The 25,619-nt window shown below is 57.5% G+C and overlaps 1 protein-coding gene across 1 annotated transcript in view; it reads right to left on the minus strand.

The window, feature by feature from the left end:
- Positions 1-349: 349 nt before the first annotated feature.
- Positions 350-25,619, minus strand: part of SLC9A1 (solute carrier family 9 member A1) — a 49,906-nt gene continuing 24,636 nt past the window's right edge. The window contains exons 2-12 of the mRNA XM_040979658.1: positions 11,228-11,688; positions 8,333-8,583; positions 7,513-7,730; positions 6,163-6,365; positions 5,047-5,136; positions 4,604-4,674; positions 4,324-4,497; positions 4,113-4,227; positions 3,307-3,408; positions 2,311-2,383; positions 350-1,917 (exon numbers count right to left, since the gene is read on the minus strand). Of these exons, the coding sequence (XP_040835592.1) occupies positions 1,577-1,917; positions 2,311-2,383; positions 3,307-3,408; positions 4,113-4,227; positions 4,324-4,497; positions 4,604-4,674; positions 5,047-5,136; positions 6,163-6,365; positions 7,513-7,730; positions 8,333-8,583; positions 11,228-11,688 (2,099 nt within the window). The 3' untranslated portion in view covers positions 350-1,576. The remainder of the gene's footprint in view (positions 1,918-2,310; positions 2,384-3,306; positions 3,409-4,112; positions 4,228-4,323; positions 4,498-4,603; positions 4,675-5,046; positions 5,137-6,162; positions 6,366-7,512; positions 7,731-8,332; positions 8,584-11,227; positions 11,689-25,619) is intronic.

Here is a 25,619-nt window from a genome sequence, read left to right on the forward strand (position 1 = left end):
CCCTTGCTAAAGACCCAAACCTTATTAGCTGCAAGGCCCTCACTCCCTCTGCTGCACTCCGGCCAGGCCACACTGGCCTTTTCGTACTCCCAGCTACAATATTTGCAACCCTTCTGAGTCCTGGTTGTAGGCTCAGGTATAAGTCCTGACCTGGATCCCACAGGCCAATCAAAGCCTCCTTGATCTGTCCCCGACCACACTTGGTGCCTCTTGCACCCACGTGTGTTGGAATAGCCCTCTGCTGGATCTCCCCTGCCGGGTACGTGCAGCAGTCACACCAGGAGCCAATGGACATCAAGTGGTTCCCTGTACCAGCCTGTGGGGGAAGCACACAGCCCTTGACTCTATCAAAAACTCACATTGATTTATTCGAGTATGAAAAAGATTCAGTTTCTTCTGTACAGGCAGCAGAGCGGCAGCAGCTGCGGTGGCTTTGTATATGGTTGTCGATGTCGCCCTGGCACAGGCTCTCCTGCCCGAGTGAGAGAGGGGAGCGACAGGTGCTGAGCCCCTGGGAGAAGGGACACCCCGACTATTGCACGATCCTAGGGGAAGGAGTGTCCCGGGAGAGGCGGAGGGCAGACACCCACAGTCCAGGGCCTGGCCACGGGGGCAGTGATGGAGTGGGGGGCCTTGTACGCCTTTGGGGAGGGGCCCAGCAGCCCATGCCCGTGAGGACCTTCCTTCCCTAAGGGTTGGGCTCCGTGGCAAGCAAGTTGGGAAGCATAGAGGACGAGGCTCCAGGGCCAACCCAACAGCAGGGCAAGTTGGAAAGGCTGAGAGGAAGTGGATTCAGACCCAAGAGACAGGCCTGAGGAACCGCAACCAGGGTTGGGGCCATTTCTGCAGTCAAAAAGCCTGGGGCCCCAGAGCAGAACCCTGCAGGCAGAGGACCAAGTCCAAAGAGGGGAACGGACAGATAGGTGCTTGCGTGAGCAGGTGGAGGGGTGGGGCTGTAGGGCGGAGCTCTGTCCAGCCAAGGGTTTCAAAGATGCTTCAGACACACGGGTGCCCTCTCTGCAGTCCTACGTGGACAGAGCAGCACTTGCTGGCCCTGTGTCAGGCCCTGGGGGAGTGCAGGGGGGTCTCACTGCTGCCCAAGGTGCCCTCCGTCCCCGGTTCCAGGCATGGCAGTGAGGACAGGCCCTCAGTCCTCCCCTGGTAGTACCTGCCCTGAGGAAGAGGGACCCGGTCTGGGCCAAGGAGCCTCAACAACCCCCCTTTCTGGAGCCAGAGGTCTTTGGTTCTAAAGAAAGATGGGGTCTAAGGGAGGCAGGTGATGGAATGCAGGGAGGGGCCATCAGAGGCCGGGAGGCTTCAGGCCCCAGCGGCCACCACCACCAGGAGGAAGGCTGAGCTAGCGAAGGGGCAGGGCCTGCCTCCTGCCCCTGCAGCTCTGGTGGGGTACGGGAAGCAGGTGGGTGGGGAGGCCACTTCCCCAGAGGCAGGAGGAAGCCGTGCTGTGCTGGGGCTGGGGCCCAGCTGCCATGCAGTGGGAGCAGGGGTGGGGCGGGGCCCCAGCTCCCCCAGCAGCCCCTGCTGTGACAGAAAGAGTCTGGCAGCGCAGGTGTGGGGGTTACTGGCCCTTGGGGATGAAGGGCTCCCCCTCCCCAGGCTCAGGGTGTGGACCCGGGTCGCTGAGGCAGCGCTGTATCCGCTGGGAGCTAGGGCTGTCGCTAGGCCCCGGCGTGAAGACATCATCGGTGCCTGGAGACGAAGGCTCCTTGGTCCGCATTGTAATGCCCCCATCATCGTCCTCCTCGTCCTCCTCGGCCACCCTGGCCGGATCCCGGCTCAGCCCCAACACTTTGCCTTTCAGCTCCTCATTGACTAGGTCCACAGACTCAGGCGACTGTGGAGAGGCTGGGTCGATGGTGATGGTGGGCAGGTCTGCCTTGGGCTCATAGGCCAGCGGGTCTGCGGAGCAAGAGTGGGCAGAGCTGGGTGCTGTCTCAGGCATGGCCCAGCCCCTCCACCACCGGGGCCCCTGGGCCCTGGCCAGCAACCCCCATAATCCTTGGTGAGTGCGGCCACCCCTATAGGCTGCATGAGGCTGGCTCCATGGGCCTTGGCTGCCCTGCACTCTGTAGCTCTCTCACTGGCCTAGGGGCTGCCCTGGGTGCCCACCTTTCCTGACCCCACCCCGCAGGCCTGCTCTAGTGTTCACATGTGCCAGGAACACAGCCTCCAGTGTGTCTCTCTCCTGGGGACCCCCGCAGAGCCATTCTATGCTCCCGCACCAGAAAGAAGCAGCCCTGGCTTCAGCATGGGGCACGTAGCCCAGGAGCCCCATCCAGGTCCTTCCCTTACCTGAGCCGATACGGGCCCGAGACATGGTGGGCGAGTCCAGTTTGTGGGCTGGCACAGTCAGGTAGTTGTTGATCTGACGGAGAGAACAGGCAGGGCCAGGTGGGACAGAGCCCCAGGGGCCATTCTTTATCTGGGTAGTCCCCAAGCCCACAGTGGGCACTTCAGGGGTCCCTGGGGCTAGTCCCCAGCTCTCAGCAGGCTGGGCCACTCCCACACACCCAGCTGTTTTCCAGTGTTCCAGACTGCTGGAAACGGCCACAGGGATCACAAACGCTCCTTTCCTGCCCTGCAAACTTGTGCCTTCCTGGGGCCCGCTGGCAGCCAGCACTCCTGCTACGGGGCCATGCCCACCCAGGATGGCAGCCAGCACCCCTGCTATGGGGTTGTGTCCACCTAGGATGCCTGCTTCTTTCCTCCTGGGCCCTGCAGCAGCTGACTAGGTCTCGCAGCTCCAGCACTCCCTCCTCAGGGTCCCCCCTTTCCCCCCTCCTCTGCCATGTCCCTGGGATAAAGCCTCAAGGCTTACACCAGCCTCCTGTACGGCCGAACCTCAGCCTCCGGCAGGGGCCGCCTTCTGCCATTATGGACCTGCATGTGCGTGCGTTCTCCCTGCTGCCCAAGTCCCCTCTCCCTCGTTTCCTCCCTGCTCCCCCTGAGCAAGCTCTCAGTCCAAGGCCCTCGGCATTTTCTGCCCTATAGGAGGTAGGACTGGGCTACTGGCTGCCAGGCCCTCAGAGGCCACTGTGGTGGTACCTGGGTGCTTGGCAACCACTTCCCAAACCTGCTGTCTCTGACCACCTCCGCTACCCACCCCAGGGCTTCAGTTCTCTCCCTATTGACAGACAGGGAAAGCTTGGAGCAGGCTTTCCAAGAACCTGCTCTGGGCTTGGGGTTCAAGATGGGGGCAGAGTCCAGCAGAGTTCAGTTCATCTGTGGGGGGCTGGTGGAGCATGGGGGCCCAGAGAAAGGCAGGGCCGGCATCCGGCTGGGACCCACCTTCTGTTCTAGTTGCCGGGCTTTCTGTCTGCGCAGCAGCATCTGGTTCCAGGCCTCCTCGTAGGGGTCGGCCACCAGCGTGTGTCTGTTGTAGGAGCGCAGCTGTGGGGGATGGGAAAGGTGGGGGTCAGGGACAAAGGCAGGGCCAGGGCAGGCTGGGGTGGAGCCAGGGCAGGCCAGGGGCGGGCACTGGGCAGGCTGGGGGTGGAGCCAAGGCAGGCCAGGGGCGGAGCCAAGGCAGGCCAGGGGGTGGAGCCAGGGCAGGCCAGGGGCGGGCACTGGGCAGGCTGGGGGTGGAGCCAAGGCAGGCCAGGGGCGGAGCCAAGGCAGGCCAGGGGGTGGAGCCAGGGCAGGCCAGGGGCGGGCACTGGGCGGGTCAGGGGGGTGGGGCCAGGGCAGGCCAGGGGGTGGAGCCAGGGCAGGCACTGGGTGGATCAGTGGGTAGAGTCAGGGCAGGCTGGGGCGGGCACTGGGTGGGCTGGGGGTGGAGCCAAGGCAGGCCAGGGGGTGAAGCCAGGGCAGGCACTGGGCAGGTCAGGGGGTGGAGCCAGGGCAGGCCAGGGGCGGGCACTGGGCGGGTCAGGGGTGGAGCCAGGGCAGGCCAGGGGCGGGCACTGGGCGGGTCAGGGGGGGTGGAGCCAGGGCAGGCCAGGGGGTGGAGCCAGGGCAGGCACTGGGTGGACCAGGGGGTGGAGTCAGGGCAGGCCGGGGCGGACACTGGGCGGGCTGGGGGTGGAGCCAAGGCAGGCCAGGGGGTGGAGCCAGGGCAGGTAGGGTCTGGGGCAGACGTGGGTACAGGCCCTCACCCGCTGCCTGGTCTTTTGCAGGTTGTTGCGCAGGATTTTGCGGATCTCCTCCTCCTTGTCCTTGGACAGCGCTGGCAGGATGCGCTCGGTGGGCAGGGTCTTGGGGTGGATATTCCTGGGACAATAGAGCAATGGAGTGGGCTTCCAAGAACATGCCCGGGATGCTGTTGGGGCCGAGGGGCTGCGGGGCCACGGGGCCACAGGCACTCACTGCATGGACACGGTGGATACGGCCGAGGGGATCTTGCCCATGCCGCCACTCTCCACCAGCTCAATGGCCTGTTTCATCTCCATCTTGTGGTAGAAGGCAATGAGCTGGGGCTCCTTGGAGCGCTCGCCTGCGATCAGACACTTCTTCACGTACTTCTTGTTAAACCGGTTGAGCCTGGCAGCAGAAGAAGAGCAGGATGGAGACAGATCCTAGGGGCAGGGAGATGCCAGGTCCCCCTCCCTCCATCCCTGCCAGCCGGCCCACCAGGACCTCCACCTACTTGTCCTTCCAGTGGTGGTGGCCATAGTGGCCACAGATGTCCTCGATGCCTGTCAGAAGGTGGTCCAGGAACTGAAACGGGCCCAGGGCCAGGTCAAGCCTCACTCCTGGGCTCCTTCCCTACCAAGACCTCCAACAGGCGCCCCACCCCCAAGCTGAGGCTCTGCAATGCTCGGTCCTGTAGTTCCAGGAGCAGCCAGGAGGGGCCGCCAACGCTCCATGTATCCTGAAGCCCAGTGGTCCCGGCACTGGGTCTCAAAGCCAGAGACCCTGTAGCCTTCCCTCAGATCCCCCTCTCGGAAGCCACCGAGGCTCCAGGCCGGGGCTGAGCTCAACCCGAGACAACTGTGGCACGACAGCCACTCCTGGGGCATCCCACTGGGCTGTGAGGAGGGGCCTAGCCGCTCCCAGCACCCGCACAGGCCAGGTCACGTCCTCCAGTACCTGCGTGTGGATCTCCTCGTTGATGGAGCGCTTGGTTTCCTGCTTCTTCTTCACAGCCAGCAGATCTACCAGGGGCCGGATGGTCATGCCCTGGGGGGCAGGTGGGCGTCAGACACTCCTGCAGGAAGCCCAGAGCCTCCTAACCTCCTCTAGAGGCAGTCCCACAAATGGGATCCCTGACCTTTCTCCTGGCACTTCTGGGAGACACAGACGGAGTCTGGCAGCACAACCAGTCCAGTGACTCTCACATGGGCCATGTGGCCTTGCCCAAGGATGATCACCTGTCCCTGTTCTTCCTCAGGAAGGACCCAGGAGTCACACAGGCAGCTAACCTGCACACTTGCCAAATGACAGACTTGGGGGTGTTCTACCAGCTCCCTGATACCCACAGTGACCCCAGGAAGCAGTGCAGTGCCCCCATTTCACAGATGAGAAGACTGAGGTCCAGAGAGAGAGAGAGGTCCCAGGGTCTAATGAAAGAAGTGTAGTCAAGATGGACACCTGGCAGGTGGGCTCCACAGAGAGGCTCCCACCCCCCAATGCCTGCCTCAGCACATGTGATGGCAAAGTCAGGGTGAAATATGTTTGAAAACGGAAGAAGAGCAAGAGGATAAACTGTACAGTGTTTTTTCCTTTCAAAAAGGACAGCGAATCATCTGAGCCAATGGAGACATGTGCTATCTGGGGCACTGCAGTGATGAGGAGTGCCCAGGAAGGAGGGGAGCGCTTGGGAGGGCCCAGGGAGGAGACAGGACACTGCCCATCCCCAGCTGGGCAGCCTCGGGGGCAGTGGAGTAGTGCCTGGGCCAGTCAAATGCAGACATCTCAGAAACTGAGAGCTGAGCCATTTCGTGCTTGACCCACGATGGGCTGGCGGCAGAGCAGATCCTTGGCCTACCGACTAACGCCACCCGGGCTCCTAATGAGGTTGGCAGCCTTCTGGTTAGTCTCCACTCAGCTCACTTTACAAGGTCTCGTTCTCAAAACTTTCACGCCCTCCTCCCCAGCAACGGGATGTGGCTTGTCCAAGGTCAGGGAGCACACAAACATCAGAGCTGACATCTGGAACCCATGTGCAGTCTCATGGGGCTCCCCTGCCCCGCCCTGCACCAGCACCTGCACGAAGACAGTGAAGAAGATGACGGTGATGATGGCAGTGAGGAACAGATCACACATGGGGAAGTGCTTCTTGTCCAGCAGGTAGCCCAGCGAGAAGGCGATGGCGCCCCGCAGGCCCCCATAGGCAATGATGAACTGGTCCTTGGGGGTCAGCTTCACGATGCGGAACTTGTTGATGAACCAGGTCAGGCCGAGCACACCTGCCAGAGAGGGCAGTGGAGGGGTCAGGGCGTCCCCCACCCTCAGGCTTCTGTGCCAGCTTCCTGGAATTCCTGCCCAGCTCTCTGACTTGCTGGCTGCTCAGCCTGGGGGGGAGTCGAACTCCTCATCCAAGAGCTGGTGGTTCTTTACTGGGGCTCACTCACTTAGACAAGCTGTAGAGACGTTACTGAGGCCTCCAGTGACCACAGGTTAGGAAGGACAATGGGGTAAACTGAGACAAGCCTAGGAGGCAGGCTAGCTTGCTAACTGTGATGGGCATGTGGGGCTGCTGAGCTCTCTGTACATTTCCATGTACCACAAAGTTCCATTACAGTATTAAAAATGCAAAGAAAAGAACCATGTGAGAAAACACATCAAGTAGGACCAGCCCTGTGGGGCAGGAGGTCTAGCCACCACCCTGTGATGCTGGTATCCCGTATGGGCACCAGTTCAAATCCCTGCTGCTCCACTTCTGATCCAGTTCCCTTCCAAGGAGCCTGGGAAAGCAGCTGAGGATGGCCCAAGTGGGAGAGCCAGGTGGTGCTTCTGGCTTCTACCTGGCTCCACCTTGACCACTGGGGCCACTGGGGGAGTGAACCAGTGATTTAAAAATCACACCAAGCAAATGTGTCATCCTGTAGCTTGGGGCCAAGGCCTGTTCCTCATCAGAGAGGGAGGCAACTCAGGCCGTGGCATGAGGTGTGTCCTGAATGACTGGGCGAGTTCAGGGCTGGTGGCTGATCCTCCCACAGCCCCGGGCTGGCAGACTGGGTCTGAAGTGGCTGCATGAAGCTCTGTGCCAAGGCCAGGTGCTCTGCTCAGTGTCCCAGCCCAGGTTCCAAGGGCCTCGTGCCTCCTCAGGAAGCCAGCAGGATCAGGGTCAGAGGGACTGGCCACTCTCACACGCCACAGCTCTCCAGACTGTGGCTTCAACATGAGCGTGGCTTCAACATGAGCGTGGCTTCAATGTGAGCGTGGCTTCCTGCCCCACCCCCGCCTGTGCAGGGGCAGCCAGGAGCCAACTGGGGTCTCTGCACCCCTACCCCTGCCTGCTGTCTACCCCAGCGCCCCTACACATGGCACCCACCACACCCACGGCACGCAGCCACGCCTGCCACACGGCCACGCTCACCCACGCGTGCTCACCTAGCACACGGGCGATGAGGCAGAAGAGCAAGGTGCTGATGACGAAGGTCCAGTTCCAGTGGTGGGAGCCGGCCACAGTGGAGACACCGAGGAAGATGAAGATGAGGGTCTCGCTGACGCTGCTCCACATCTTCAGGAAGTACTTGATGGTGGTGTGCGACTTGTGCGAGATGTTGGCCTCCACATAGGGGCGCATTACCACGCCCGAGGCGATGAGTCTGGGGGCGTGGAGAGTGGCTGCTCAGGGCGAGCGGTGATGAGCAGGAGCCCCATGCTTTGCCCTGTTCTCATCCAGCCCCACGGGCACAGCACCTTGCCCTTTCAGACAGGATGTCACTGACTGGGTTCCTCCCCGCAAACGCAGTGGACTCCTCATAGCTGTGCTCTAAGCGGCAGCCTGGGACCCATACCTGCTGCCCCAGGCAGCGCCCGGTCCTCCACTATCAGCAATGCCCTCAAATATCCCTCCCACTAAGGGCTCTACTCACTTCACGGGAAGCCCTGAGCACCTGGCAGGGGGCTGTGGGGAACGAGCACAGGAGAGTGGAGTCCAGCCGTGCCCGCGGCCTCCCTCCAAGACAAGCGAAGGGAGGAGGCAGCAGAACTGACTCCCCAGGGTTTATGCTCGGGGGCTTCCAGGGGAATCTGGGTGATCCTAATGCAAATGGCCCCTGCTGTAGCTGCCTTCAGTCAGAACGGCAAGGTTCTAGGGTCCCATGGGGTATAGTGGAAGGGCCCCTGTTCCAGGCAACACCCACTGGGTGGACTGGGTCCCAGGGAGCTTCCCACACTGGCCACTTCCCTGCCACACCCCACTCACGCCATGATGCCTGACAGGTGAAAGAGCTCAGCGGACAGGTAGGCCATGTAGCTGTACAGGAAGACGAAGAGCGGCTCGATGACGCGGATGTGGGAGGTGAAGCGGGAGGTGAAGGCTGCGATGACCCCATAGACCACGCCCACGAACACCCCGCCCAGGGACACCACGAAGAAGCTCAGGAAGCCGAGGACGATGTCCACGATGCCCACAGTGTCATAGCTGGCGAACTCCTCAAAGAGGTGATACAGAACCTGGGGAAGGTATGCAGGCTGTGGGTGGGGAGTGCAGGACCCCAAGATGCCCCGGGGTCCCCCCAGGCCCATCCTGTCCCATTCATTGGGCAGGCCACCTGAGGCCACATGGTCACAGACCAGGTAGGTACCAAGCAGGTGCTTGGAACCACCACCAGGGGCCAGCAATGCCTTTGGGTCAGGGCCAACCCTTCTGCCTGGCCTGCAGTCCAGGCTCTAGCGCTGCCTGGGCTGTGTACCTGGGGCCCATTACTCCACCTCCTTGTCTATAAAATGGGGATAATAATGGTGCCAACTTTACAGCTGCTGTGAAGATAAAGTCAGCAAATAAGGGTAAAGCCCTCAGAACCACGCCCAGTGCAGCGTCCGCCCTTCTGGTACGGCCCGGGCTGCCTCTCGCTGCCAGATCTTTATCGTGCCATGCCTCTGACTCCAGTTGCTCCTTTGGTGCGGAATGGGGACATTCAGACAATGAGCTAGGGCTGGAGTCCCTGATCTCTGACACGCTCGGAAAATGCACACGGCCAGACTCTCCATGGGGGGCCAAGAAATGTCTGCTTAACAAGCTGCTCTGACGGCTGTGCTCAAGAGTCAAGTTCAGGTGCTAGGAAACTGGGACGCTCTCTCAGGCTTCCCATGTCCTGGGTCACTATGACACTACTGTCATATGTACTCTGACAGTTCACCCTGAGGTCTTTGGACTGTTTTTATCTTGGTCGACATTCAACAGCCTCATCAGGGAGGCTGGCTGAGGTTGCCTTCTGCCTTGCTAAGTTGAGGGTCAGAGTGGGCAATCTGGACTCGTGAGAACCTGCTCAGGGTTCTGGAAGGCTGAGGCCTCACTGCAGACTCAGCCTGGAATGTTCTGCCTCTTCCAGCAACTGGATGCCATGCTGACTGCCTAGTCTACCAAGGTCAGTCCTACCAGCTCTGTTAGCAAAGAACCAGGGTGTTTCCAGTCTCAGGAGAGGAGAAGACCTGGGTGTCCATGAGAGGGGTCCCTGGAAGCCAGGAATAGGGTGAGGGGAGCAACTACTCCGGGCCGACTGGAGCCCAGGTGGCTCAGGGGTCATCTTCAGCACTGCTACCTGGGAAGGGGAGATGCTGAGCACGGGCCAGGACCTAGTGCTGCCCCGCCCATGGCCATCTGGGAAATATGGTGGGCTCCAGGGATGGAGGGCATGTTCTCAGGACTAGACATGGAAACCCTCTCCTAGCCTGAGGGGATTCAAGGGGTTTTCAGAAGCCACCCCATGGGCTGGCAGGGAGCATGGGCATAGAAGGGAGGGTCCCCCCTTTCTGGCCTGGAACCATGCAGCTGGAATTACTAGGGCAGTGTAGCAGAGCAGTCCTGCCTGTGTGACATCTGGTCTGTGGGCTTCACCCCAGCTCTGTCATGTACCAGCTGAAATGTTCAATGTCACAGACTCCTCAACTGCGAATCTCATGGAGCTTCTATGCAGGTGAGATGAGGTGAGACCCATTCAGGAAGCGTGGGGCTGCACGCTCCTGGCCCGGTGGCTATCACACTGCCTGGGACTCCTGCACCCACATCAGCATGCTTGGGTTCAAGTCCCAGTTCAGTCTGATGCTAGTTTCCTGCTCATGTTGACCCTGGGAGGCAGCAGGTGATGGCTCAGGCAGTCTGTCCTTACCACCCACGTGGGAGAGCCGGACAGAATTCCTGGCTCTGGATTTGGCCAGGCGCCATCCTGGCTTTTTCAGATCCTGGGGAGTGAATCACTGGATGGGAGAGCTCTTGTCTAGGAGTGGAGCAGGCAGACAGCCAGGAACACCTGTTTGTCTGCCACGGGTGTTGGTTCCTGAGGGGCTGGGGGTGACATAGGCATGCCTGTGTGTCCTTATCCTGCGTCACCTGTGTGTACAGCTGCTCTCTGAGGGGTATGCATGGAAGGATGACTGAGGTGTTTTTGCAATATATGTGTGCACACACACACATGTATCTGCCTCCCGGGAAACCAGCAGACAGGAAGGGCATGTACTGCCACCTGCACATCCTCTATTGAGTGCAGGTTAGGCCCTGGACAGGAAGCACCAGCACTCTGCCATTTTTCAGGGGTCAAAGCTGAGGCCCCGACAGGTAGAGGCACCTTCTTAAGGTCACACAGACAGTGGGTGTCTCCCCAAAGGGCACTTCTGCTGGGTCCTGCAGGACAAGCCAGCAGCTGAAGCCAGAGCTTCCTGCTTAAAGTGACCAATCCAGGTGCCTTCTGGGAGTCTGAGAGACCAGGGTCCTCCTCTCTGCGACCTCAGTCCCAGAACTCTGCACAAAGTAAGCAATGAGCTAACAAACAGAACGTGAGCATCAGCGGTCCCCAAAGATGAACCGGTCTCTGAGGAGGAAGAAGAGGCATGGGGAGGGGTAAGTCCCTTGTTCAAGGTTACAGCTAATCGCACGCCCAGGTGGGAGCCCGTGGCCCAGGAAAGCCAAGAGGTCATGTCAGACACAGACTGGCTCCTCCCACCCCCTGTCCAGTCCCTGGATCTCTGCCCTCCTTTGTCAGCCCTGCTCTATGGACATCGTGGAAGCGAGGGCATGAGAGAATCCATGTGAAGGCGTGGCAGCCAGGGGCGGAGGAGGGCTTGGCCTGTCGTGACCCGTGGGCGGGACCCGGAGCCTCACCACTGTGACGGCGTCGTTGAGCAGCGACTCTCCGAAGACAAGGATGTGCAGCAGCTCATTGATGTGGATCTCCTCAAAGACGGCCAGCACGGCCACAGGGTCCACGGCCGAGATGATGCTGCCGAAGAGCAGGTTGTCCAGCAGCCCGATGTTGTTGATCTGCTCACCGCCCACCAGGCACACGGCGTACATCAAGCCACCCAGGAAGAAGGCGTTCCACAGCGTGCCCACCACGGCGAAGATGAGAATGGTACCCAGATTCTCGGTGAACTGCCGCAGTGGCAGGAAGTAGCCGGCATCCAGGATGATGGGTGGCAATAGGAAGAGGAAGAAGACGTCCGATTGCAGGAAGGGGGGCGTCTCGCCTACGCCCTTGATCAGGCCCCCTACCAGCAGCCCCACCACGATGAGCAGGCAGCTTTCGGGCACGATGCTGGAGATGGTGGGGATCACATGGAAACCTGTGGAGGGCGAGAGAATGGGTGGCCGTGGGCTTTCGGGGGAGGGGGAGAACCAGGGTAGAAGGTGGCAGGGGTGGGGTGGGGAGAGCAGCTGGCAAGAGGTGCCCAGGCTTGGTCTCAGAAGGCTGCTGTGTGAGCTCTCCAGGCCTCAGTTTTGAAATCTGTAAAATAGAAGGGATGACACCAGGCTGGCAGCAGGAACAGGGTGATAGGACATGCACGACATGCATGTGTCATCTTGTCACTGTTGCAAAACACAAAAAAGCAACAGTTCCCGCCCTGCCCTCCAAAGGCAGGAATTAGAAACCGACTGGTCAGGTGTCAAGTGGCTATAGGTGCAACCTCCACCTGAACCACAGGGGTCTCCCCAGGCCCAAGTTCAGGTGGAGAGGAACCAACTTGATGGAGGAACAATGTCACAATTCTCTGACAGGAAATGGCCAGTTCCGCAGTGCAGAAGGAAGGTGCCAGACAGGTGGAGAAGGCAGCATGGGGGAATTGGCAGGTGTTGGGCAGGAAGGAACTTGGGGATAATGTGCCCTGGAGCCTGTGCACCTGCAGGACGTACGCCACCTCCCACCCAGATTTGCAGGCGGCAGTGGCTGTATAATCAGAGCATGCCTCCTGCTAAGTCCGCGGCTTGGTGGGTCACTGGCAGTCAGGCAGACCTGGCCTTTGAGTGTCTGGGGTGACCCACTGTCTTCTTTCTAGCCTCATCCTGGAAGGAGGCTCACATAATGGGGGAAAGGGCCTTGCCCAAAGCCACACAGAGCTGGAAAGCACCCAGTCAGCCTCCCTTTCCCACCATTAGACTCAGCAGTTTTGAAATTCAAGTTTTCCTCTGCCTGCCTCCTATCAAGGCCCTCTGCTGGGGACCAATCAACCACGTGCCCAGGCTGGATCCTGGCCGGGGGTCAGGGGCTGGCGTCCCAAGCCCACAGCCGGAGGTACCAAAATCCCCACCACAGATGGCCATTGTCCCTGCCAGGCCTGGCCACAGAGTCCAGAGCTCCCGGTGAGTTATTTGTTGTTATTGTTCTTTTAAAATATTATTTAATTATTTGAAAGGTGGAGGGGATGGGAAGGGAAGGGAGAGACAGAGATATTTCATCTGTTAGCTTATTCCCCAGATGGCTGCAACAGCCAGAGTTGAGCCAAGCTAAACTAAGAAGCAGGAACTCCACCCAGGTCTCCCTACATGGGTGGATAGGGACCCAAGCACTTGGCCATCCTCTGTTGCCTCCCAGGGTGCATGTTGGAAGGAAACTAGATGGGAAGCAGAACAGCTGGGACTTAAAGTAGGCACCTCAAGCAGCAGTTTCAACCGTTATGGCACGATGCTGCTCCCCTCCACTGTTTGTTCTGTTTCTGCTTGGGGGAGGAGAGCAGAGAAGTGGAGAGTGGTCAGGGAACATCAGCTCACTGGGGCTCTCTGACCCCCGAGGCCACGGTCCTCTGCTTGTGTGCCCTCTCCTCCCATGTCCAAGGCTTGGGACACAGTGGGTGCTCAAGAAATATCTGCTGGTTTGAAAATACATAACTGGGGCCAGTATTGTGGTGCAATGGGTGAAGTCGCTCCCTGTGATGCTGGCATCCCATGTAAGCACCAATTCAAGTCCTAACTGTTCCACTTCACAACCAGCTCCCTGCTAATGTGCCTGGGCAAGCAGCAGCAGGTAGCGCAAGTGTGTAGGCTCCTGCAACTACGTCAGAGACGTGAATGGAGTTCTGGGTTCCTGGCTTCAGCCTGGCACAGCTTCGGCCAATATGGCCATTTGGGGAGTGAACCAGCAGATGAAATCTCTCTCTCTTTCTAACCCATACAAATAAATAAACATAGAAGAGCAAAGAAAGAAAATGCAGACAACAACGATTCTCCACAGCCTATCTGGTCAGGGCCGGCTCCCCACTACCCAGATCCTCAGGAAGAACGAGGATGCTGGACTCCCACGCCCAAAGACCCTCCACCCCTCGAGCAGTGACAGTGCAGTGACACAACAAGGTTCACTCAAGCCACCAGGCAGGCCAGAACCCCGGCACAGAGCCCAGTACCCAGGAGTCACCCCAAACATGCTACTTCCCTCAGCCAGGAGCCTCAAAGCCACCAGGCACTCTCTGCAGACTTCCAGACATATCATTGGTCATCTCTGCTGCCTAAAGGGTCCCCAGGCCTATGGCATGTCAGAGGCTGCAGTGTCCAGCTGGTACTAAGAAGGGCAGGGTCATGGTGGGGTTCAGTCTCTCCTGTCGCATAGAATCAAGACCCAACTTTCCAACGTGGGCATCAGGTGTGGCCTTTGAAACACTACTTTTGAGGCCTGCAGCCTGTATCCCAGCACCTGATTTATGTACCAGCCCTCAATTTCTCACTCCAGCTTCCCATTAACGTGCTGGAGGCAGCAGAGGATGGCTCAGGAACTTGACTCTTTGCCACCTGTGTGGTAGCCCTGGTTGGGCCCCAGGCTCCCAGCTTCAGCCTGGTCCAATTGTGGCTCTTGTGGACATTTTGGGGAGTGAACCAGCAGATGAAAGCTCTCTTTCTGCCTTTGAAATAAAATTAGAGTGAATTTTAAGATGTCTTCCAAAAATCTGACCTTTCGGCATTGTACCTGTTAACTGGTTTCATCTCACTGTCCATTCTCCCCATTGTCAATTCAAGTCTTATCCTTCCCAAACAGCCTCAGATGGCTCATGCCTGCATCTGTCTAGTCTAGTGCCTCTCTCCCGAACACCATTCCTGTATTTCCACCCACACTGTATGTGGTTTTCACCATCCGCTGCCTCTTCCTCCAGGCAGTGTCCCTGCCAATGGAGCCACGCCAATGGCACCATACCTCAATAGCCCGTGCTGCTTTGGAGGGGAGCTGGGATGCTCTGGGAGTTTTAGAACAGAGTTCATGCAGATGCCAGCAGCTTCCCAGGGCCAGGAGCTCCCTGGGCGGTGTCCCTGGCTGCCCTGGAGTCAGCCCAGCACTGCCTGAGGAGGTGGAGTCCTAGCAAGAGGCAGCCCAGGATGAGTGGGGGGGACAGCTGCCACCTCCAGCCAGCAGGGGTGGGGCTTACACAATGCCTCCCCTTCCTAAGGCTATCCTCAAGCTTTCTGGGGACCCCCCACAAAATACCAGGCAGTGCCCTGGAGATGGCCACAGCTCCTGGCTGGGGGGGCAGGGAGCTGGGACTGCAGTGTTCCTGCCTCCAACAGCCCCCACGGCACATGAATTGTACCCATTTAGCAGTGTGCAAGGCTGGGATCTCAGTGAGGCCTGGCAGTTTCCCAGGGCTGGGGAAGAAGCCGCTGTTCTCACAAGTCCTTTACTCAAGTGTTTGGGCCAGGCCATGCTGGACACTGGAGCCATGGAAGAGGGCACTGGGGCCATAAGTGGCCACTGGGATTGTGGAGGTAGGCACTGGGGCTGTGGAGGTGGCACTGGGGTTGTGAAGGTGGACACTGGGGTCATGGAGGTGGGCACTGGGGCTGTGGGGATGGGCACTGAGGCCACAGAGATGGGTGCTGGGGCCATGGAGGTGGCTCTGGCTTGGAATCTCCAGGGGATGGAACTCTCCAGAGCCTCTCCAGTAGGTGACCAGACAGCCACAGGCCTCCTGGACTTGCCTGGCCAGGCTCCTGGGGGGCTGGAGGCCTAGCCTCCCTCCCTGGGATAGCATCCTCTCTTCTGCCTAAGCCAGCTCCCAGGGTGCCTCCCAGCAAGTCCAGGGGCTGTGCTCCCTGACAGTGGGCAGGGGTGGGACAGGCCCAGGCTGCAGAGGAAGGTCTGGGTCTTCTTGGCTCTTGGCCAGTGGATAGGTGGCACAATACCGGAAAGTCCAGGCCAAGGGAAGGAACTCTGCATTTGGGGAAAGAGCACAGCTGTTGGCTTGTCCCTGCTTGTTCCTCCCCCAAGGCCTCTATTCCTCCAACCACCGCTACCCCCATCCGTTGTCCCGCATCTCTGAAGAGCCCCCCTGAGAATGCAGGAAGTCTGATGACACGAGTGTGGAGAGAGGGGCAGGAAAGGAAGAGGTCCAGCACTGAGGAAAGGACCCGGGACGCCAGGAAAGGAGGCTTCCCCCTCCCCACGCCCCAGCAGTGGTGACATCACCGCCCTGGAATCAGGGCTGGGGAGGAGGCAGGTGGTCTGAGAACCAAACACGTGCGTGCGGGAACAGAGCTGGGCAGCCTTCCATTCCTCACCACGCGCCGGGAACTTGATTCCCAAGGGTAGTCAGCAGCCTGCCCGTGAGCAGGCCCGCCACATAAGCCGGGACACTCCAAGTCTTGTGACCCCACTGGAACCACATGGTCTCCTGTGAAGATGGCCAGCCTGCCTGGGCAAGCAGAAGTGTAGAATTCTCCCACCTTAGCAAATCCTGTGCTGGGAGAAAAGGCAGGATGAGGGTGGGAGTGGAGCCTGCTTCTCACTTTGCCCTGGGTAGGGGGTACAAGGCTACACCCCACGCCCCTTGACCATACTTCCAGAGCCTTTACCATGACAACACTTTGTTTACATCTCCTTGGGCTGTTGGCAGAGGCAGGCACAGTTCCCAGGGTGACCAGATACCCTGCCCCCACTTGCTGCAGGGTTCCCTCCGCCTGCCTCCAGGCCCACCAGCGGCCCAGGGGTGTGCGGGGGTGGGGGTGGGGACGCCGCCCTATTTCCAGGCTGAAGGACTGCTCTGGGCCTGCAACTCGGCCAGGTCCCAAGGGAGTCGTGGGTGCACATGACGCTCCCAGTTCTTTAACTCCTTCCTCAACTGCCCCCAGCAGCCACTCTGTTGCAGCCAGGAGAGCCAACACAGCCCAGCTGGAGTCAGGCAACAGCTGACACGAGGGCACCTTCACTTCTTTCTCTTCATGTTTATTGATTTATTCTCATCTACTTGAAGGGGGGAAGGTTGGAAATCTCTTCTACCCACTGGCTCACTTGGCCAAATGCCCACCTACAGACCAATAGCTAGGGGTGGGCTAGGCTGAAGCCAGCAGCCTGGAACTCCACTGGAGTCTCCCAGTGGCAGGGGCTTGTCTTCCGAGATGCACTACCGAAAAGGTGAATCAAAAGGAGGGAAGCTGGGACTGCAGCCAGGCGCCCCGGGGTAGGAGGCTGGTGTCCTCAGATATATGTTTACATTTATATTTATATATCTGTTTTATTGGAAAGGCAGATACAGAGAGGAAGATCTTCTGTCTGATGGTTCACTCCCCAAGTGGTCGCAACGGCTGAAGCTGAGCCAATCTGAAGCCAGGAGCCAGGAGCTTCTTCCAGGTCTCCCACGTGGGTACAGGGTCAGCCACAAGGCTTTGGGCCGTCCTCCACTGCTTCCCCAGGTCACAGGCAGGGATGGGAAGCGGGGCTGCCGGGATTAGAACCGGCCCGCATATGGATCCCGGCATGTTCAAGGCGAGGACTTTAACCACTACACTATTGCACCGGGCCCCAATCCTCAGATATTTGTAAGTTAGCTGCTCCTCATTCCAGAGAGGTTATGCCACTTGCTCCAAACCCCAGGGCTGTTGGCTGGGACTCAAACCCAGGCAGCCGAACCCCAGAATCTGCGGTGTTGGCCACCTATATTCATCCTCGGTTTTAGTTTTTATTTTTCCCCTTTTGTTTTTCTTTGTAAGATATATTTATTTGAAGATTTACTTATTTTTATTTTAAAGTCAGAGTTGCAGAGAGAGAGAGAGAGAAAGAGAATCTTCCATCTACAGTTCACTCCCCAAATCGTTGTCATGGCTGGGGCTGGGCCAGTCTGAAGCCAGAAGACAGGAGCTTCTCTTAGGTCTCCCACATGGATGCAGAGGCCCAAGGACTTGGGCCATCTTCCACCGTCTTCCTGGGCCATAATCAGGGAGCTACATTGAAAGAGAAGTAGCTGGGATTTGAACCAGAGCCAAGTGGGATGAGTGGGATGCTGGCTCTGCAGGTGGAGGATTAGGTTTCTATATCACCTCATCGATCCCTATTTGTTTTGAAAGGCACAGAGAGAGAGAGAGAGAATCCTCCATCCACTGGTTAATTCCCCAGGTGACTACAGTAGTCAGAGCTGAGCCCAGCTAAAGCCAGTAACCAAGAGGCAGGAGCTTCTTCCAGGTCTCCCATGTGGGTACAGGGCCCGAAGGACATGCTCTGTCCTCTGCTGCTTTCCCAGACCATTTGTAGGGAGCTAAACCCAAAGTGGAGCAGCTGAGACTTGAATTGATGCCCCTATTGGAAACTGGCACCACAGGCAGAAGCTTAAGCGACTATGCTTCCATTCCCCTTCTTTTTTATTTTCCTTGAAAGGCAGACGGAGACAGGCATCTCCCACCTGTTGGTTCATTCACCTAAAAGCCTACAACAGTTAGGGCTGGGCTTGGCTGAAACCAGGAGGCCGAACTCCATCCAGGTCTCCTGCGTGACAGGGTCCCTGGTATACCTGAGCCACCTGTTGCCTCCCAGAGTGTGTCATCACCAGGAAGCCAGACCGGAAGTGGAGCCAGCACTCAGATATGGGCTGCAGCGTCCCCAGTGGTAGGGTCTAACTACTTCCATCCCTTATTTTGTTTCTAAGGGAGGCGCCAGCCCAGGAGGCCTGCAGCAGCTCCCTGGAGGGCAGCAGTAGGTAGTTCTTTCCATGAGTTCTCCTCCAGGGAGGCTACTCGCTGCTCCCCTTTCGCTCTGGCATATACCTGGAGAAATCCGCCTTTGAGCACACCCCCACCAGGACGGATGCCCTTCAGAGTGAGCCCAGCCAGGAGGGGATGGTCTTTGCTCCTAGGTGAGAGATGGGGAAGCTCCTATTGGCCCATTTGCACTCAGTCATGGCTGCCACTGCAGCTGCCAGGCCAAGCAGATGGAGGATCAACGGTTGGTTCTTCCCATCATCATGGTCAGCCTAGAGGCCTGGGGAGCAAGGCAGTCGGATGAGAACAGGCCCAGCTGCTGCCCCCAGGAGCTCCGCAACCACATCTGCAGAGGAGACAGACACAAGGCCCCATCCACTGGGACCTGAGGGCAGAAAACTGGGTTCCTGCCAGAGTACAGCTGCTGAGGCTGGCTGGGGGGCCTCAGGCAGGTGAACTCTGATCTCCTGCCCTGTGTGGGCGAGGGCATAGGGGTGCTGAAGGCCAGGATGGCGGGGGTGTTCAGTGTCGCCACAGTGGTGATACTGTCACTGCTACCATGTCCTTCCGAGGCTGGACAGGCAGGATCTGGTGGTGTGCTGGCTCGGGCCCTGGGCTGCGTGAACCCAGGGGGATCTGCCCTGTTAGACATGGAGGAAGGAGGTGGCTGCTGTGTTAAATGGTCAGGTTAACGGCGACTGGATTCATGCCTGTGGCTGACAGGTTAAGGGTGATTTGGTTACATGGTCTGAGAGGTGGGCTTGGGGCAGGTCCTTAGGGCACTGAGGATGAGCCCCCTCCAAAGGCAGGTCTTACCAGAGGGTCAGTTTAACCTCTCTCTGAGATTACTCTGCACACATTTTGTCACCCACTAACTCTCATCAGATGCCGGTACAATGCTGGGCTACCTAACGCTGGACTGTGAGCCTCCAAGACCATGAGCCCAAATCAACCTTCTTCTTTCCTTCCTGAGTAGCTTGTCTCAGGTGTTTGGCTGCAATAAAATCTGACTGCTGGAGCTGGTGCTGTGATGTAGCAACTTAAGCCTCTGGTTTGAGTCCTGGCTGCTCCACTTCCCATCCAGCTCTCTGTTAAAGGGCCTGGGAGGGCAGTGGAAGACGGTTCAAGTGCCCTGCACCTGTGCAAAAGATCCAGAAGAAGCTCCGGACTCTTGCTTCAGCCTGGCACAGTCCTGGCCTTTGCAGCCACTTGGGGGAGTGAACCAGCAAATGGAAGATCTCTCCCTCTGCCTTTCCTTCTCTTTCTGTAGCTCTGTTTTTCAAATAAAAAAAAATAATAATCTGACTTATATAGTGGAGATGGCTCTAAATTTTTGAGAGCAGGGATCATCTGACTTGGGCTTTGAAGGATCGGTAGAATTTTGTCAGAAGATGAGGTCGACAGCCTCTAAAAGGCCTAGCACGTGCCTTGCACATGGATTGTCTGGATGAGTGATGGATGAACAGAAAACAAGGAAAGACGACACACAAGAAAGCAGGCTAACTTCAAGTGAATGCACAACACCCGGCACAACACCCGGCACATGCATCTGGCTCTCACTTCCTCTCAGTATCTGGGATGAGGATGTCACCTCCAGGGTGACTGTGTCACGGAAGTAATTTAAAAATCTTGGCTCACAGCCACAACTCAACAAGGAACACTTTCTGAAACACAAAAATCAAGACTGGAGTTGCACTGCAGCATGTTAAGCTGCCATCTGAGGCACAGCATTCCTTATAAATGCAGTTCAAGCCCTGGCTGCTCTGCTTCTACTTCAGATCCCTGTTAATGTGTCCTGGAAGGCAGCGGAGGATGGCCCCAAGGGCTTGGGCCCCTGCCACACAAGTGGGAGACCTAGATGGAGTTTCAGGCTCCTGGCTTCAGCCTGGCCCGGGTCTGGCTGATGGAGGCATTGGGGAAATGAATCAGCGGATGGAAGCTCTCTCTCTTTGTCTCTCCCTCTGTAACTGTGCTTCTCAAATATATAAGTATCTTGATCTATAACTCACCCACCATGTCCAGCAGGAAGGCCCATTCAGTAGGACTGTATTTGATCGTATGCACTCAGAGATGCAATCCGCAGCCCAGAGAGGAAGAAGCTACTGGATACATGCAGCATCTGATGCGAGGAGCTGGGCTCAGGTGGTCACACAGCCCCTCTTGCCTTATCTTGATCCTGACCCTGTGTGACAGACTGAGTCTGAGGCTCTGAGAGGCCAAGGACCTCTCCCAGATCCCTAGGTCTGGGGAGTGGTGGTGCAGGGAGAGGCTGGGCTCCTAATGGCTGGTTTTGGGTGCCAGGCTGTTGCATCAACAGCTGTGCATGTCAGGACCAACAGGAAGAGAACGCCGGTTGGCAGTTGGCCTCCTCCACCCCACCCCGTGCCCACGGGAAGCCCCTACCCTCTCCCTCTTGTTCTTCTGCTCGCCCTCTCTTTGCTTCCGCCCACCGTCCTCCCAAATAGCAGACACCTTGACTTCTCGTTTGCCTCAGTATGCTACATTGGGGAAGAGGGTCCTATATTACGGAACATCAGGCAGGATGGGGGCAGCTAAATGCCAGCTGACAACATGCGTAGCCCAGACCAGGCCTGCTGTGGGGTGGAGAAAAGCAGACCATTGTGGAGGCTGAGGCCCAGGTTCCAGGCTCAGCCCTGCCCTTTATTAACCATGAGCCTTTGGGCGCTCACGCTCTGGCACAGCATGCTAAGCCTCAGCCTGCAGTGCCATTATCCCATACAGGTGCTATTTTGAATCCAGGCTGCTCTGCTTCCTATCCAGCTCCTTACTAATGCACCTGGGAAAGCAGTAGAAGATGATCCAAACATTTAGGCCCCTGAACTCACATGGGAAACATGGATGAAGCTCCTGGCTCATGGCTTTGAATCAGCTCAGCTCTTGCCTTTGTGGCCATTTGCAGAGTGAATCAGCAGGTGGAAGATCTTTCTGTCTCTCCTTCTTCATAAATCTGATCTGCCTTTCCAATAATAAATACATATATCATATATTATCTTTAAAAATGAGCCTTGGGCAAACCATCATATCACAGAAGTATTTTGGTTTCCTTGTGTACCAACAGGTGAGAATCAGGGGACAGGACACAGAAGTACCTCGTACGCTATGAAGGGTCAGAGATGAGTGCTAAGAGTGAAGGACATGGGCTGATGCTGTGGCACAGTGTGTTAAGTCACTGCTTGTGATGCCCACATCCCATAGCAAAGCCAGTTTGAGTCTCAGCTACTCCTCTTCTGATCCAGCTTCCTGCAAACGTGCCTAGGAAGGCAGCAGATGCTGGCCCAAGGACTGGATCCCTGCCACCTCTGTGGGAGACTGGAAGTGAAACAATGGGTGGATCTCTTTCTCTTTCCGTTATTCTGCCTTTCAAACACACACGCCACCTCTAAAAGGAGACAGACCAAGGATAGAAGCACCATGCAGGCGACAGGGGGTTGGTGGCATAGTGACAAAGACCCCCATAGGAGAGGCTGCACCACCAGCAGACACTGCCACCACGGGTTCCAGTGTGAGGCACCTTAGCAGTGGGACAAGCCCCCTCACTCCATCTTTCTTATCTCAGCTCTAGCTGTAGAAGTCTCCAAACCCCACCTCTAAGCAAACACCTCGGATGCTTGCCTTTTGAAATCCAGTGGGGGTGGTCACCTCCTCAAGGAAGCCCTCCCTGTTTTCCTTTGGTTAAGCCAGATGCTCCCCCAAAACCAAAGAGCCAGGAGCTCTGTGGTTGGTGCTTCAGGCTGCGTGGCACCCAGCAACTAGCTCTGGACCCTGCCAAGGCAGTGCTTGGGAAGGGCAGGTGAAGGGCAGCCTAGAAGCTTTGGAAAGCAGGTGAGACCACCATAGGGAGCAGGTGAGGGGTGGGGGTGAATCAACTGGCAGAGAGGGAACCTCAAAGGCCTGCTCAGCTCTGATACCTCCAGCCGGCCTGGAAACCAGACTGCACAGGGAGGACGCTGGCACACGGGCCCCAGAGAGGCCCATGGCTTTGTGGGAAAGGCCCTAACCTTCAGCTTGACTCCTCATGCCCCCTTCCGGCCTGCAACCAGGTCTTACTGTCACAGCTAGGGTCTGCTGCTGCCAGCCTTTGCCTCGATTCTCAAAGTCCTAGTCCAGCAGCCCCTGCCCTGCCCTGCCCTGTTGTCACCCCTGCCAGAGCTGGACAGCAGCCCCCCACTGGCCCTCGCGCCCTCCCGATCACCCAGCTCTTCACAAACAGTTGCTGTGTGGCTTCCCCCGGCCCCCGCAGCACAGCACCACATCCAGTGAGTCTGCCAGTCCCGCAGTCGCAGTCGGGAGGGAGGCAGAGGATGACTCACACAGGGGGAGGGGAGGAACGGGGACAGGACAGCAGTAAACAGCCGGTTGTGTGCTGACAAGAGACAGGCAACAGCAGTGGCTGGCAAGGAAGATGATTCCAGGCAGCTGGCAGTGATGGGAGGCAGCAGGGTTGGGGGTGGGGGAGGTTCTTTACTTGGGAGAAGAGGGGAAGGAGCCCAAAGACTCTCATGGAGGGTTCGGGGTCCTAGTGGGTGATCAGGAGAAACACACCAGTGTCTGGACTGAAATATACTGAAACCACAGTTGTTTCAGATTAGCTCCCAACACTGTGCAGGTACTTTCAGCTAAAGAATCATGTGCCAACCATGTCCCCTCTGCCTATGCCTGTCATGCCAGATACTAAACACTTTCCTGCAGCATCTCATTTAATCTGCCTAAGAAACTCTAACACAGTACTGAGTAACAGAATCAGCATGAATCCATCCCCAAAACATGGAGCCGGGGTTACAGCACCTCTTGATGCGGCAGGGAGGGGCCAACCCCTTCTCTGGAGAGCCCCTGACATGGCCTTGCCTCTGCCTTAGGACTGCTAGTTTCTCACACCCCCTCCGGGAAGAACCCCAGGCCAGCCTTCTGGCTGCTCGGTGGCTTCACCACACCCCCTGGTACCTCAGGCATCACAACAACCTCGATGACATTTTCTGCAAAGAAACATTAGCAACGTGGCTGCCTGGAATGGGCATTTGGTTTAGCAGGTGAGATGCTAGCTAGGATGTCTGTGTACTGTGTACTGTGTCGGAGTGCCGGTTCAAGTCCCAGCTCCCCACCGGTCCAGGTTCCGGTTAGCACACACCTCGCAAGGCAGTGGTGATAACTCCTGTCACTGGGTCCCTGCCACTCATTTGGAAGACCTAGATCGAGCTCCAGACTGCTCGCATTGGCCTGGCTGTTGTACGCATTTCAAGGGGTGGGGAGTGAATCAACAAATGGGAATTCCGCCTCTTGGCTCCCCTAATAGCAGCCTGGAGTGTGGGGGCGCTGAGAGCACAGGTGCCTGAGCTGGACAGAACCTGAGTAGGGTTTAGTTTCCAGCTCAGGTCACTCCTACTCCTGGAGGGTGTGGTGCCCCCTCCCCTTGCCCAGCCTCCACTTCTGCCCTCAGAATTTGCAGAGGTACCAGGTGCTTGGATGGGGGCAGAAGTAGCCTCAGTAAGAGAGGTTCCATTTCTAGAAACTTGAAAGCCATGGAGAGCTGGATTTTTCTTTCTGCTTCCCCACCTCCTGGGCAGAGGTAGGGTACCACTTGCAAACTGCATATATGACAGGAAACAGAAACAGTGTTTACTAAACACCTACAGCTTTCGGTATCCCTTCCAGTTGCATTCTTGTGGCTTAGAGGCTACCCATGTATCAATAAGACTGTTACACAGAACTGCAACTTAAAAACATCCTCACCAGCGAGCAGAGAGAGGGGATGGCAGGAATGCCACAGGAAGAGAAACATGAAAATGTCTAGGATGATGGCCCTGGAGAAAGTGAGGCACCTAGGAGTGGGGGTGGGGACTGCAAAGAAGATCAGACTTGGTGGCACTAACTGGTAGGGGAGCAGGGGACAGCAGTCTCGGGGGGGTAGAGCAGGCGACTGGGCCCCCTCTGTGCCTAGTGGCCCGACCAGCTCTGGGAGTGTCTGATGTGCTTCCTGGCATTCGGGGATGGATGGGACAAACATGGGGTATCAGCCACCTCCCCACTTGCGCATTTTGGTGACATCTCAAAAAGGTCAGAAAAATTCAAGTGAGAGAAAGCGGCTCAGAGGGCAGCCAAAGACGACAAGGAGCCATGGTGGGGGGTAGAGGGCACAGCGCCCTCAGGCAGGCATGTGCAATGTATGTGGAGGGGATCTCGGGGTACAAGAGCACGGGAGCTGGTTCTCCCCAAAGTGGACGTGCATTTTCCATCCTCAAACCTGCTCTCCAACCCCACACCCATCCGACCCCTTTCTGCCTCTCCCACTCAACATCCTGCCTGTCAAGCTCCACCAGCTCCACCTTTTCCATGGGTGCAGACTCCAACTGCCTCACCACCTCCACCACTCCACACCTACTGCTGTGGTCACTGCCACCCCAGGGACCTCCCTCATCCACCCCTAAGCCCTAGGCAATTCCCATGCTGGTCAGAGTGGACCTTCGCACAGCTAAGATGGACTTTCTAAAGGGGGTAAACAGAACCTCCACTCATCACCCCTCCCTCAGCCATCCTGGCCACCTTGCTTTGCCTGGAGCCCAGATTCCACCTCAGGGTCTATGCAGCTGCTGTTCCCATTGCTTGAAACACTGTTCCCTGGCTCCCGGTCTTCCTCCCTGTCCCTGCTTGGATGCCACCTTGAGAGCTGTGGTCCTTGGGGTGCCTGGTCCTCTTTAACTGCTGACCCTGTCTTCTCTTCCTTTACAGCCCTGACCACTTCCTGACCATCCGTTTGTGCTCACTGATGGCTCCTCCTCCCTCCCCCGGGGGGGGGTGGAAGCTCTGAGTGGACGACTCTGTCTAGTCTCTTGTGCCCACAGGTGTACCCTGGGGTCTCATGCTATCTGCTATCTGCTCCAGGCATCATCATTTCTGATCCCACTAACATTGTTGAGAAGATCTCATGTGACCACAGAAAGTGAGAGCTCTGAGCATGTGTCAAGACCCTGCCAGGGAGGGTTCCTGTGGACTTGTCCCTGGACAGCCACTCCACCTCCCACGCACAGTCACACTCAGGTCTGTGCTTCTGCCCTCTGTTAAGAATCTGATTGCAGGATCTGTGGTGGTGCAGTGCAGGTAAAACTGCTGCCTGCAATGCCGGCATCTCTGTTCCTTTGGGTTTCTATTTTTTTAATTTTTTTTTAAAAGATTTATTTATTTATTTTTATTGTAAAGGTTGATTTAAAGGGAGAAGAGCCAGAAAGATCTTCCATCTGTTGGTTCACTCCCAAAGTGGCCACATGCCTAGAACTGAACAAATCCAAAATCAGGCAGGAACCTCTTTGGATCTCCC

This window comes from Ochotona curzoniae, unplaced genomic scaffold, assembly GCF_017591425.1.
Source record: "Ochotona curzoniae isolate NIBS_2020 unplaced genomic scaffold, NIBS_Ocur_1.0 contig_3255, whole genome shotgun sequence".
Classification (NCBI taxonomy): Eukaryota; Metazoa; Chordata; class Mammalia; order Lagomorpha; family Ochotonidae; genus Ochotona; species Ochotona curzoniae.